Here is a 14306-nt window from a genome sequence, read left to right on the forward strand (position 1 = left end):
TCCTCCCTTCTAAACCCTGCCCCCTCCTCCCCCCACGCCCAGCCTACAGGCCCAGCTACACTGCACGTCACCCCAGGCAGCGTGGGCTGCCCCCACCAGGTGCTCTCAGAAATCCATTCTACCACCTTCTCCCAGGAGCCCCCTTCCTCCTTGAATTCCTCCTAGAACTCTTTCTTGGCGCTCAGCACACACCACCTTCTTTTATAACTTTACAGTCAAACATCTCTCCTACTAGACCTAAGCGCCCGGAGGGTAGGGGTGCTGCCTGTTCTCCAGTGTTAAGTACACAGAGCCTGATGCATCTGCTGGCTCCAGAAATGAATGACACTCCCAGAACAGAAGCAGGCCACAGAAATATGCAAGCCTCTAAATAGCATGCGGCCAAGGCAAAACTAGGGGCAAGCACTTCTGGGTGTGCTCAGTTATAATCCACCAGCACATCAGGCCAAGCTGTGGGAAACACTACCTAATGGGAAACGCTACCCGAGCAAATCGCAGGACCAACTCGAGTCATCGCCAGAGTCTGTGGTTTCTGCATGGACATCCAGAGCTAGGATGTTCTCTTAAGTAAGAACAAGGAGTGGCAAAGAGACAGAGGGTCACAGATGCTCCCACGAGGGATGGGGCAGCAAAGGATGGGCAGGAGACTTCAGAGGGATACGGGGATGCAGAGGGGCTGGGATTCTTCCCCGGCTCCCTGCACTATCCTCCACCCAAGATTCATGCTCCAGAAGGGACAGCTTTGCAAAGTGTTCTAGTGGTCACTTTTCTCACCCCAAATCTCTTTCTCAACGCTCGGACTTCCTGATCCCCAAACCACCTCTGAGAATGCAGGGTCTGGCCAGATCAGTCTCATTAGTGAGTTAGGTTATTGTTCGTTAATTTAAACTTATTGTTATCATCAGGTATATCTCATAAACATTTGGTTAGTTAACGCCTTCAAATCGAAATCAAAACTTCAATTAAGCTGAACATTCGCTACTACCATTTAGGGTCTGAAAAGAGAAAAAAGAAAGAGAGAGAGAGAGAAAGAGAATTGTCTCTAAGAAGGACCTCCTACAGGGCAAGCTTCTAATTAAACAAATTGTCAATTTCAACACAATGAAAACTGATTTAAGAGTATAAATCTGGTATTCCAGTCACTGAAAATAAGACCTCACAGTGTCGATCTTATACAGGCTGATTTCCTTGGACAGGGAAACATGGAAGAGAGGAGGAAGACAATTCGAGAAAGAGGAAAGCTGGGTGGGGGGGAGAGTGAGCCTTTGAGAAATAATATCTCCGCAGAATTCAATGAGGCCTGTACTCCAGCATCAGAGAAACTCCTTCTTTCCTCCTCCTTCACCCTACCCCTACCAGATAGAAAAAAAAATTAATCGTGTATGATGACAAACTTGGCTCAGCACTCACTGTACACACTGTACCCACAAGGCTGGCACCCAGCCAGGCCTGGCCCAGCGCCAGAACTACAATAACAAACACAGGCCACGCTCGCCAAGAGGGGGTAGGGCAGCAAGCACGCAGAGCCCGTGCAGCTCTGCGAAGAAGGAGAGACAGCAGGAATGAGCCTCTCCTGGGCAGTGACAATATTTAGGGGAAGCCAGGAGCTCCCTGACCCCAACCCAGAGCCCAGACTCCCTTCACCACGGCCTGACCCCTTTTTAAAACACAGTCCCCGGGGCTGTGGAGCAACTCTTGTTCCGTGATGCTCTGCACTGCTGCTCCAACCCCTGGTGACCTTGTGTAAGGTGGGTCTGCACTACAGACCCTCAGGGGCCATCCTGGCTGCTGCCTCGCTGCACGGAGCCTTCATAACAGAGCAGCAAGAAAATCTCATGTCATCTAATCAAACGTCTCCTCTAAGGACCTCACAAAGGTCTGATATCGTGCAACTGGGGGAGGAATTGGAACAGGTAAAACCCAACTTCTGCTACTGGAATCCCGGAGAAGACCTGGCACCACCGGCCCAGCCCTCTGACCCCACCTCCCCGACATGGTCAGGTCTCCCTAGAGGCCTCAGGGCCTTCGCTGTTTAACAGGGGGGCAAACAATTCGGGATCAGCCTCACGAAGCCCTTGCTGCTGCTTTATTTTCAAGCCATCCTGGCACAGGGGTGAGAGATATATGGGACCAGAGAAAGAGAAAACAGAGCACAGAAATATCAGAGTGGAAGCAGGCTATGAGCTATCTGCAAGGGTGAATTAAGGCCTTGCTGTGACCCATCATACCTCCCCCATCACCGACTCCTCTTTTATAAGGGCAGTGGCAAGTGAATTTCAGAGGGACAAATCATTTGCACAGACTTCGGCGACAGACAGGAAAAGTTAAGAAAATAGGCCCCAGCTCCCAAAGCTGCCAGGGTACCCACACAAGACTGTGGGACCTTGAACTAGCATCTCGGTCATGGGGTGGTGCAAAGCCACTCATCTTGTCAGAAGTGGGGCCTCTGCACCCCCTGAACGTGTGTAAGCAGCTCCTCCTCTCTCTGCCACCCCACCGGCTCTACCAACGCCGCTGAAGTGTTGGGCTTCACGATGGAGACCTCGGCTAGCTCACACTCAGCCAGTGGGCTGCTGGCTGCCCTCCAGTGAACCCCTGGGACACAGTCTAAACACTTCCTATTGCAGGAGAGACCCGGTGGGAGACTGGAGTTTCCTTGAGTTGCCCGGCCTCCCAGGCTGCAGTCATCCATTCAACCAATATCTATAGACTCCAATACCGTGCCAGGTGATGTGCGGCACCTAATGGGGACAGACCCTGTCCCCAAGTAGCTTATTCCAGTCTATTAGGGGAACAGAGGGAAAGGGAAGTTACGTTTACTGAGAGCCTATCGTGTGTCGGGCAGCGTGCGAAGCGTCTAACGGGAGCCTTCCGTTTGGAGGCTCAGAGGGTTTGCATTTCTTGCCCAAGGTCCCATGGTCAGGAGGTAGATACCCAAATTCCTAACCCTGATTCCCAAGCAGGAGGAGATAAGGCAGTTCCATTAATAACAATAATACAGAGAAGAAAGATTGGGTCCAAAGACAGCTTTGGATAAAAAAATATGGACCCCAGGAGAAGGCTCAATTGCTTCTGGCCGGATGTGAGGAACAGTTGAGGATGACATCGTGGAAGGGACCTTGGAAGATCTGGGAAGACTGGGGATGGGTTATTCCACGCAGAGGGAAGCGGGTGAACGAAGCCACAGAGCTTGGAAAGCGAGCTGTGCTGGTCCACACACAGTGTGGACAAGCACACGAGTCTGGCTAGTGCACTAGACTCAAGGAAACAGTAAGGAGAAAGGGTGCTTACCAGGCTGAGTTACCGAGAGGGCGAGGAAGCTTCAACCGCAGGCTATACTACCCACGTGGAAGCATCCAATGGCACGTAGTCAGAGACCACACAGGGGGCTGGAGCACGGAGCGAATGAAATGGAAGACCCACACTCTGCTCTGGGGGAGGGTGGCTGACCTGTGGGCAGACAGCTCACGAAACTCCCCCACTAAACCCTCAACAACCTGCAAAGGTGAAGGGGGAGCAAAAAGATTGGAGGTGCAAGTTATAAAAATAAAAAGAGTGCACGGGTACCAGGCAGATGCCAAGCGCAGGAGCGCCTGGGCCCAGGACTCGGGGCCAACGTGGGGCAGGTGGGGGGTGAGGATGGCTCTGAGGGGCCAGGTGTCGGGGAGGGGAGGCCCCACGGGGAGGAGAAATGGAACACAAAGACACGGGGTACAGCGAGACAGACAGTGGCCCGGTGCGGCCCAATCTTTGGATCTGGAAGAGGGAAGATTGGGAAGTGAGAAGGAGTTAGGGCACTTGACGAAGGGCCATGAAGGCCAGGGAGAGTGACAGCACCCCATGCAGCGCAGAGGCACAGGGGCTCTGCAGTGAGGCGGTGGCGAGCGGAAGCATATACAAAGCCACCGCATGCACTTCCACGACCAAGGCGATGGAGGCAGCGAGGACAGACTATAAGCAGCCAGACTGTCCTCAACGGGAGTACGGTGATGGGAACGCTCCCGAACGACAACTTCAGAACTGGGGAAAGGGAGGGAGGTGGAAGCAGAAGCAGCCACTGTATGGTAAGGAGTGTACTACAGATGCCTTCGTCATACATTCTGTTACCTAACTGATGTGAGTTAGCAACACCTGCCCTTTACCGATACAGAAACTGGGGGTTCAGAAGACAAACCTGCCCGAGGTCACACAGATGGAGATCTGCCCAACCCCAAAGCAGGCTCATTTCACAAACACTCTGAACCACCAACCGCCTGGAGGGCCCCTTGCTGGAGGCAAAATGGGAAAGGAAGAGCAGACACTGACCATGGACTAGACAGACGGGAGACAGCAAGACCGAGTAAGAAGACAGCCCTCTCTTCTCCCCCAAAACGTGACTCCAAGGTTGAAAGGCAAGGGAATTAGAGGGAAAAGAGCACTGGCCCCAGCAAGGAAGTGCGGTGGCCTCTGCAGCTGAAGCCAGGCAGCGGCTTGGCCTCGAAGCAGCAGCCCTGGACCTGCTGTATCCCTCCCTCCACCGAGAACGCCTGGGCACGCTGCATGACAGTGCTCTCCCCTCTCCACGCCTCACGGGCAGAGAAGCTTTGCTCAAACACAAGCAAAAATACCAGCAGCCGCCACGTCGACCCCACTAGAATTGGATAAAATTAACTTGCAAAAGCCAGCACGCTGTAACTAGCTTTGTGTTCCAACCTTTCTATATCTATTTAATTAAAGGCTCCTGTATAATTAGTGAACCCAAGAGTCAGATTCATTAGACAGCGAGAACCTAATTCCACAACTGTTCTGCTAATGAAACTGCAGTCTACTTTGGAAGGTGGATCACACAGGGCGCTGGGTACCAACAAAGCCCCAGGAAGCCCAGGAGAGCAGGACGATGGGCTCATCCAGACGGTCACATGGTCAGGATGGACTTTTTGCTCCAGGAGCCTGGACGGAGCGTCCACAGGACGAGGTGGACCAAGGCCCGGCTGGCAGTGGGGATAGCCATGCTCTGGGTTGGGGGTGAAAGTGGGCAGGAGGTGGGTGCCCGTGCTCCAACAGGCCAGTCAGGGCATCCTCGCCTACCTGAATGAGCCAGTAAGTGCATTCTCAGTCGCAAACTATCCAGGAACCGCTTTCCGCAGAGCTCACACCCGTAAGTCTTCATCCCACTGTGCAGCTTCCTGTAGGGGAAAGGAAAAGACAGGTTGCTGCTGCTGTGGCTGGACAGAAAGCAGGCCCACCCCTACCTGGGGGCTTGGCAGCCATGCCTGTGGCAGGTGAGCAAGAGGAAGGGAGATGGAGAGCAGGGGAGCTGCAGATGGGTGCTGACGAAGACATATCCCTGGATCCACAACAGCTGGAAGCCCCCTTTCCCATGGAAGGCTGCCAGGGAAGCATCTATTCCCGGTCTTGTCCAAGGGCTAGAAGGATAGGGCACTTCCTACTTCTTCATCCACTGGCACGTAGACCAAGAAGAAAAATCAGATTCAATTGTGGAGAGAGGAAAGAGGAAGCACCAGGCCAGTTAGACAGACATAATCCTCACGAACTAGCACAAAGCACACGTGGAGGCAGAGGCGCCTCTGCTTACTTCACTCGCGGCACGGCCCTCACTGTGCTGCGTTGTGCATATACCCGGCTCCCCAAGAGACCGCTGACCCGGGAGGGCTGCCCCGTACCTGCTCTCTCTCATAGCCCAGCTCCCACACAGCGACTGGCACGTCGCAGCTTATTAGTGAACTGATGCCTTCGTGGACAAAAGATGCCCCTCTCTCGGGGCATCCAGAGCTTCTCAAAACGGCAGTCACTCTCCAACACACAAAACCTTCCCCAAAGGCCCAGCTGTCAAAGTGTTCTCCCTCTACGTCTGGCCAGAGGATGAGCCCTGGCAGAAAGAAAGGTTTGAAGAAACCAGGTAACATCACTCTATAAAGAGAAGGTGGCAGTCGTCGGTTTCGGCTTTCCAAAGAACTTGCATGTACGTTATCTCGTTTATTCTGTGAGGTGAACCTGGCACCCATGACCACCCCAGGAAGACAGAGGCCCTGGTAACCCCTGGTCACAGGCCCAGCCTGCAACCCTCTTCCGACCCCAACTCCCAGCCTGGGGCCTTTCCCATCAGACCCCGCCACTCAGTCAGGAGCCAGCAACAGAGCTGGTCAGAGGCAGGGAAGCAGGCGGCTAGTGGGGAGGTGCTGGGAGAGTCTGGGTCGCGGGCTGGCCAGGGGGCCATCTGGCCCAGAACTCTGCCTTTCCTCCCACTCACACTCCTGTTCTCAGGCCTGTCCATGCCTCTGCCGGATACAGGATCCACCCCACCCTGTCTCTGCGCCTTGCCTGCCGCCTCCCCAGGGGCCTCAGCCCTGAGGAAGGGGACAGGCAGTGGCAGCCAGAGGCAGGAGCTGAGGGCGATGGGGCCGGCAGGTGGGCACCCTTAGAGCCAACAGCCCATTGCAGTCAGGATGTTGATGCGTTAGGACCACAGTCAAAGGCTGGAGGGCTGCCGGTACTGATATTAGATGAACGCAGGTAGGGAAGGGGAGGATTATACACTCAAGCCAGTGGTGCCCGGATCTGCTGTCCAGATCACAGAACTAAACCAAGCCACCCACTGCCAGCACCTTCCAAATCCCACAAGAACCCAGAGGTGCGTCAATACCCTGTGGGCCCCGGGATGAGTATGGGTGGCAGTCTAGTGGCTTGAAGACAGCATAGGGGTCCACTGTGTGCAGCTTCTGACAGTGATCGGGCCCAGGCCCCTTCACAGAACTCTTTCTCAATCACAGTCGTGTTTGCTTGCTTTCCCTTTACCGCTTTGCCAAAGACAACAAATGATTTCTCAATCACAAGTGCACACACACCCTCATCCCTGACACTGCCGTGCACCCCACCCCCATGTTATCTGACCCCCGGCCAAGGCTGATCCAACCCAATTGAGAAATAGTAACGGTACAGAACATTTTCACTGAACATTCTCAGCTCTAAACATATTTCACAATGCTGGGCGCTGGGACATGTCCTACTAGCATTCTGGGCAAAGCACGGTTTAAAATATGTACCCAGGCATGTTTGTGTGTGTGTGCACGCATGCATGTGCACACGCTGGAGCTGAGTATGCCTGTCACTTGCCTGGGCATGACAAAGGTTTGCTTTCCCAAGAGCTGTTCCGTGGAGCAGCAAAAGCTCTATTCACAAGTGGTTCCACAGGTGACCCTCGTACACAAGTTCATGGTCAGATCAGGTGGACGGCAGCATGTGGGTTCCAGTCTTATTTATCTCCAATTTTTTCTTCACTCACGCTTTTTTTATATAAAATATTTATTTATTTGGCTGCGCTCAGTCTTCGCTGCAGAGTGTGGGATCTTTGTTGCAGCATGCGGGATCTTTCAGTTGCGACACGCAGGATCTAGTTCCCTGACCAGGGATCAAACCTGGGCCCCCTGCACTGGGAGCGCGGAGTCTCAACCACTGGACCCCCAGGGAAGTCCCTTCACTAATGCTTTCCAGGGGTGCCCACCTCCGGGGTGGCTGTCAGGAGGAAGACGAGGACAAACACACACTCAGGTTTGTTTTCCCAAAGGGCCCTGGAGTGGCCAGGCTTCAGGTTTCAGCAGTCACCACCAGGATGAGCATCCCCACCCTGGCTCTTGGGCTCCCATCTCTTCTCCCTGCAGGTTTCAGATCAAGTCTCTCATCTGGGTAACCCTACTGTTGTTTTGTTTTGTTTTGTTTGGTGCAAACGGATTTGCCTGGCAACTGGTGTCAGTGGCCTTCTTGACCAACTGGATTGGCGTGGTGTGTAAGGTGATGCACTCTTGCCCTCTACTACAGAGGGAGCAGGATTCGGGGAAGGATGCCAGTTGAGCAGCCAGAAGACCTGGATTTTTGTCCTAACTTGGCCATTAACTTGCTTTGTGACCTTAGACAAACCATGCTATCACGATCTGTCTGCCTTTTTACACGATCTGTCTGCATTTTTTCACCTGTAAAGTGATGGGTGATATCTAAGGTTCTGGTTTCTCATGGTGTCAAAACTTTATTATTCCAAAGTCTTACCCATGTCCTTTTACCCAGCCTCCAAGGAATTCCTCTGAGGGGCACTATTATCTCTCTGAGCCACGTTCCACTGTGTGATGTCTCATGACACCAGGGCAGTCAGGCTAGGACAGCCCAAGGAAAAAACTGACACCCATTCTCAGATATCTACTCATTTTAAAACCTTCTAATCCAGATGACCTGACTTCCCTCCTTTACTCACCTGTGATATTTCAGTGAAAGAAACTTCCAGAACTCATGACCAGCCTTTCTTTGGAACCATTCTGCTGCCATGCATCTCGCAGCCTTCAGAGACATGGGTGTCCTCTCCTGCCCAATCCTTGGGGTAAGGAGACTGCCTTGCACCTGACCCACTAACTCAGTGCCCTGCACGGGTTCCCAGAGGCGAGCATGGCATCCAAGTGATCCCACGTGTAGTTCGAGGACGAAGGTCCTGCCTCACTGGCGGAGGGACCAGGGCAAAGAACACCAAGTTCAGAAGAGAAAAAGGGAACACCTCCCAGGCCTGGAGCTCAACTGAGCCAGTGCCAGTTCACCCACCCCTGTCATTATTGTTCAGACACCAAGGGATGGATGTGAAGAGGTAGAGACTTCTAATCCAAAGCAAAGGGAAATGGCAGAGAAGAATCTGAGTGCATGCAAGGACCACCAACAGACCTTCTATGGCACGGGCTGAGGAATGGCCAATGTGGAAACAGAATCGCAACTGGTTTCCCGAGTGAAAGTACAAACTGCAGGATCTCAGGGTCCGTCACCCTGGACCCCAACCCTTACCACCTCTGCCGCCACACTATGCCGCTGCAAGCGTTCTGATGAAAATGGAAATTCCATCCGCCTCCTTCTTCCTCTCCACACACACTCATATTTTCCCAGGCCGGCCCTGCCTTTTCACAAGGTCACACTACTCATGGTCATCTGAGGTCATCAGCCTCCACGATAACACAGGAAAGGAGGACAGCTGGGGACATCTTTGCACCTTTCTACATATGCTGCCTTGGTTTTCACACTCTCTTCTCTGAGAAGCAATAGTGTTGAACACTTTTGAAACACAGTTCTAGATGGCCCAAGCAACTCCATGCTGGACTCAGAGGAACGTCCATTCCCCACAGGCTTCAGGGCCCCACCACCCGCTCTTGGGGAGCAGGCTCAGGTGCTCCCCAACTACGACCACACCTGGCCCACTGGGTAAACTCCTGAAGGTAACAGGTTTTCAATTTTGTCCAAAAAGACAAAGAAAAAATTAACCTCTAACGAGTTTCTAGCTATTGTCTCAAGAGAACTGAATCATTATGGGAAAACAGAGGTAAGCAAATACGAACCTTTTAACAAGTAACTGGAGGGAAGGACACATTCCTTCTCACTGATTCTCAACCACACAACTCTCACTAGTAAAACCAAGCTAGCAAGCTACACACTCATTCAAACCACTTTCGTGCTGCTGTGAGGCTGAAAGTTCATAAAAACTCATCTGCTTCAGACTGTAACTATATAGTAGCAGAAGCCGCGTTTATCTTTCCTTTTCTTTATAGGGCCTAGTTGAGAAGTGACTGCTCCACGCTGCTAAAGAAATTCCTCCATCTGAGGTGGGGTCCAGGCATCCTCCTCTCATCTGAACACTAGTCCAAGCACAGGAGCTTCATGGGCAGCCTCCAGCCTCATCCTGTGCCCCCGAAGTCCACACAAGGAAGGCCAATGGCAACCTCATAGCCGCATAAAGCCTGAGCTTCAGACCAACCTCACCCTCGGGGTAAGTCTTCGTCTCCTCAGCCTGCTAGACGACAACAGTAGAAAAAGTGGCAGCAGGGAGAGACTCACGCCAGACTCCATCCTCCCCCACCCTCAGCCTCCAGGGACAGCTGACTACAACAGCTGTTCCCTAAGGGGCGCCCTCTGTACTACACCCTGCAGGAGAAGCTAGGCCTTCCTGTATCCCACACAGCCAAAGACTAAGGGGAGAAGTCTAGAAGGGCCAGCAGTGCTGCTTGTCTGAGAGAGAGGGGTTCAAGGCTCAGCACCACCAATGTTCCATTTCTTCCCAAGTTCTCTGCCTGGAGACAAATGGCAGTGAGAACAGACCAATAGGTAAGAAAGTCTAGAGAGGGAATTCTGTTCCAATAACCCAAGGGCTGCCCTTCTTCACTGTGCCCCTGGGGAGATGGAAGTACCTGCCGTACGAGTTTTGCTGAGCACGCCACACCAGCACTGAAAACTAGGATCTGCTATGAGGGAAAGTGAGTGGAGGGAACTACCCACTTTTGCACGAGGAAAGATGCGGTGGGGAAGCCATCCTATAAGGAAGGGCCTTTATAAGACAATGTGTTCTTTGTTCTCACCCTGAGTGACTCTATCCCCTGCCCCCACCAACACTCCAGCTCCAGCGGCTCTGACGGTCCTTCCAACTCACCCCCTCTACTTGGTCTGAGCTGCCCCACATGCAGAAGTCACCCCAATGCTTGATCTTTTGCTTTCTGATCCTGTGACAGTCAATTTGACCTAAACAGTGATTCTAGGGGTACTCAGAACAGACAAGGACAAGACAGGAGAGTCTGTGAGTCAGCTCCCAACGATGGTCTAAATGATCCTACTTTCTCAAAAGCCTGCTGCCCCATGGGAATCAGTACTCTCCAAGGCCCTCTACTTACCATGGGAACACAGCCCCGTGCAAACCTCTCACCCCGCTCTTGATCAGGACCTGCCCGCTGACCCTGACATGCTACCGTGTCTCCCTCCCATGTGGGCACTGTATGAGGGGGATCCCTTCACAGGCTCGGACAACGCTCTGTCTTCAAAGCAGTAAAGAACCCTTAAACCCAGTGGTAAGAGAACCTCACCTGGCCTCGCTCACCTCTCCGAGTCGAAACGCAACTGACAGAGGAAAAAGCTTATGTACTTCAGCAACGGGCTCTCTCTTCTTCCCCAGACCATTAAGTTCACAATGTACCTTCAATGTCCACTTACCTTCAATTCGAATAACAAGAGGAAGGCCAAATAGTCAGTGCCATTCTGGGCTTGAATTTTAAGAGGAAGAGACGAATGAAAAGCCATTCGGTTACCAGGGATTTACCCCCAAAAGCAACTTCCAGGGAGACTGCAAGGTGTTTCCATACATGGTCTAGCCTCCTGTACTTTCTCCACATGCCTTTTTGTGGCGAAGGAATCCTCTGAACAGAGCCCATTCCACTAGAGGCCTCCACCCTAAGCCAGAGCAGGTCATCCACAGGACATCTGGGACGCTCAGGGAATGTTCCCTACCTTCTAAGGGTGATATGGTACCTTCTCAAGGAGCCTCTCTTAATGCTGCCAACGGTGAGTGACATATAGCAGTCCCCGGGGGTCAACAATCACACCCAGCACCATTCTCCTTATATACTTACTTGGAGTATCAAGTTCCTGATTCTGGACTAAGCCCTTTATAAGTTCTTCCGAACTATAAGTTCCTAGAGGACAGGAACCAAGTCTCCATTTCCACCTCCTAATCCCTCAGCACAGATGCATGCAGCCAGAGCAGACCCACGAGAGGCTACCGCTAGCGAAGCAGCCACCAAGCACCCCAAGATAAAGGGATACTTGACACTGAGATCCAGCCCTGAGACTGCCTGGATTCAGAGAGAAGGTCTGGTGCCCCCAGGGAGAAAAAGAAAATAAGAGTTCTAATATTGGCTAGGAAATGGGTCACATTCATTTTCTCAAGGCATAAATAAGGGAAATTATCCTTTTACCCACTTTTTTTAAATGTTTGGATTAGACAGTCATTTGACAGGCTGCGAATGCTTAGCTGATATTGCTGCAAATTATCCTTCTAGCAATAGAGTTCGCTGCTCTCTGACTAATCAATATTAATAAACATTACTGAATGCTTTTACAACACAATTTATTTTTTAATACAGCTCTTTATGTATGTCATAAAGTAAATATACCAATAAAAGGCAAGGATTTCAAACAACAGATTAAAAAAGGCAACCAAGAACTAACAGAGTGCTAGTCAACACCTTCTGTGCTGCTGAATGGGGGGCAGGTCTGCACCGAGCGTCCCTCTGCTGGGAATCCAGGCCTGTGGGCCATGGAAGATGGTGGCCATTTGGCTGTTTCAGAGCCTTTTAAAGGGAGGAGAGAGAACACCAAAGGAGGCATGTTTTCTCAAGAATGTAGATGAGAAGTGCGGTATACCGACTGACCGAAACACTAGACTAGCGGTGGGGGGCTCAGTGCTCACCCCAGCTCTGCCAGGAACCATCCGGATGACCTTGGTCAAACCACTTACCCTCTCTAGAGTTCACCCTGCAGCTTTGCAACAACGCAAGAATTGAGTTAGATGATTTCCTAGGTCCTTTCCAATCACGTTTATGACACCAGAAGGCTGTGGCGTTGACAGAGGCCTGTGCTAGCCAGACTAGACCCTCCTTCGTGAAGGATCCATGCCAGACCCATCCCCTCAGCCCCTGTTATTGAGCCCAGAACGCAGGAGGGACTCAGTGCATCTTTGCTAAATGAATGAACAAACAAACATGAAAGGGGATTCAAGGAGAGAAAATGTAGAGGCTGAAAACTCCCCCACTGCCTCTACATACACACACACACACACACACACACACACACACACACACACACCACCCCTCCCCCCACCACACACCCCAGTACGAGAACAGCTGTCCCTACAGATGGCCAACAGGCACATGGAAAGGTGCTCAGCATCACTAATTATTAGAGAAATGCAAATCAAACCTACAGTGAGGTATCACCTCACACTGCTTAGAATGACCGTCATTAAAAAGTCTACAAATAACAGATGCTGGAGAGGGTGTGGAGAAAAGGGAACCCTCCTACACAGTTAGTGGGAATGTAAAGTGGTACAGCTACTATGGAACAGTATGCAGGTTCCTCAGAAAACTAAAAACAGAATTACCATATGATCCAGCAATCCCACTCCTGGGCATATATCCAGAGAAAACCATAATTTGAAAAGATACATGTACCCCAATGTTTATAGCAGCACTATTCACGATAGCCAAGATATGAAAACAACCTAAATGTCCATCAACTGATGAATGGATAAAGAAGATGTGTGTGTATGTATGTATACACACACACACACACACACACACACACACAATGGTATACTACTCAGACATAGAACAGAATGAAATAATGCCATTTGCAGCAACATGGATGGACTTAGAAGTGAAGTAATACTAAGTGAAGTAAGTCAGAAAGAGAAAAACAAATACCACATGATATCACTTATATGTGGAATCTAAAATATTACACAATGAACTTATCTACAAAACAGAAACAGATTTACAGACGTAGAGAACAGACTGGTGGTTGCCAAGGGGGAGGGGGGAGGGGGAGAGGATGGACTGGGAGTTTGGGATTAGCGGATGCAAACTATTATATAGAGCATGGATAAACAACAAGGTCCTACTGTATAGCACAGGGAACTATATGCAATAGCCTGTGATACATCATAATGGAAAAGAATATGAAAAAGAATGTATATATATGTATAACTGAGTCGCTTTGCTGTATGGGAGAAATTAACACAACATTGTAAATCAACTATACTTCGGTAAAATAAATTTTTTTTAAAAAAAAGAACAGTTGTCCCTATTATCCGGAAGAGAAGATTTCCTTGGGGTTCTTAGAAAGAAAGCGGTGCATTCTGCCTTGGCCTGGGATGGAGGCCAACCTGGAACTCACGGAAGGGTGGTAGGAGCTGTCCTGAGCCTTGAAAATATGAGGAAGGACAATGGCATCCCGCGGCCACAACCACACCAAGTACAGCGCTTTCAGATAAGGCTGCCTGAGAGTGTTAAAATACAACGTCAAAAATGACAAAGGGCCATGCTCATCTCCCCGCAGCAACTGCTCAGAGAAGGATCTCCATGGCTGCCCGGTACCAGGAGGCCTGGGCTTCGGGCTCTTATGTCACCCGCCCTTTGTTTTAAAATACCCAGTTCTCCTAAGTCATTTATTTGAAATATCTCTAACAACAAATTTCACCAAGAACAAAAGTTTTTCATTTGTGCACCAGGCTATAGGATGATCTTATCACACACAATCTCATACAGTCTCTTTCAACAAGGTCTTAGCGTGCTTATCTGCGAAGTTCCTAGTAGCCAAATATGATTGAAATGTTCTATTTATGCTCACTGGATTAAGGAGATGTTGCAAAACTGCACAAAAACCTGGCAGATGTAAGCAAGGTATTACAGCCTGGCCAGTTAAGATCTGAGGGAAAGGGATCAATACACACTTTTGTAGTTTCT

General features: G+C 50.8%; 1 protein-coding gene across 1 annotated transcript in view; it reads right to left on the reverse strand.

The window, feature by feature from the left end:
* The window catches only part of ZBTB16 (zinc finger and BTB domain containing 16), a 190165-nt gene that overhangs the window by 91714 nt on the left and 84145 nt on the right, over positions 1–14306 (reverse strand). The window contains exon 3 of the mRNA XM_082845161.1: positions 5068–5165. Coding sequence (XP_082701287.1) covers positions 5068–5165 — 98 coding nt within the window. The remainder of the gene's footprint in view (positions 1–5067; positions 5166–14306) is intronic.

The sequence above is a fragment of the Leucopleurus acutus genome, assembly GCF_964270905.1.
Source record: "Leucopleurus acutus genome assembly, chromosome: 8".
Lineage (NCBI taxonomy): Eukaryota > Metazoa > Chordata > Mammalia > Artiodactyla > Delphinidae > Leucopleurus > Leucopleurus acutus.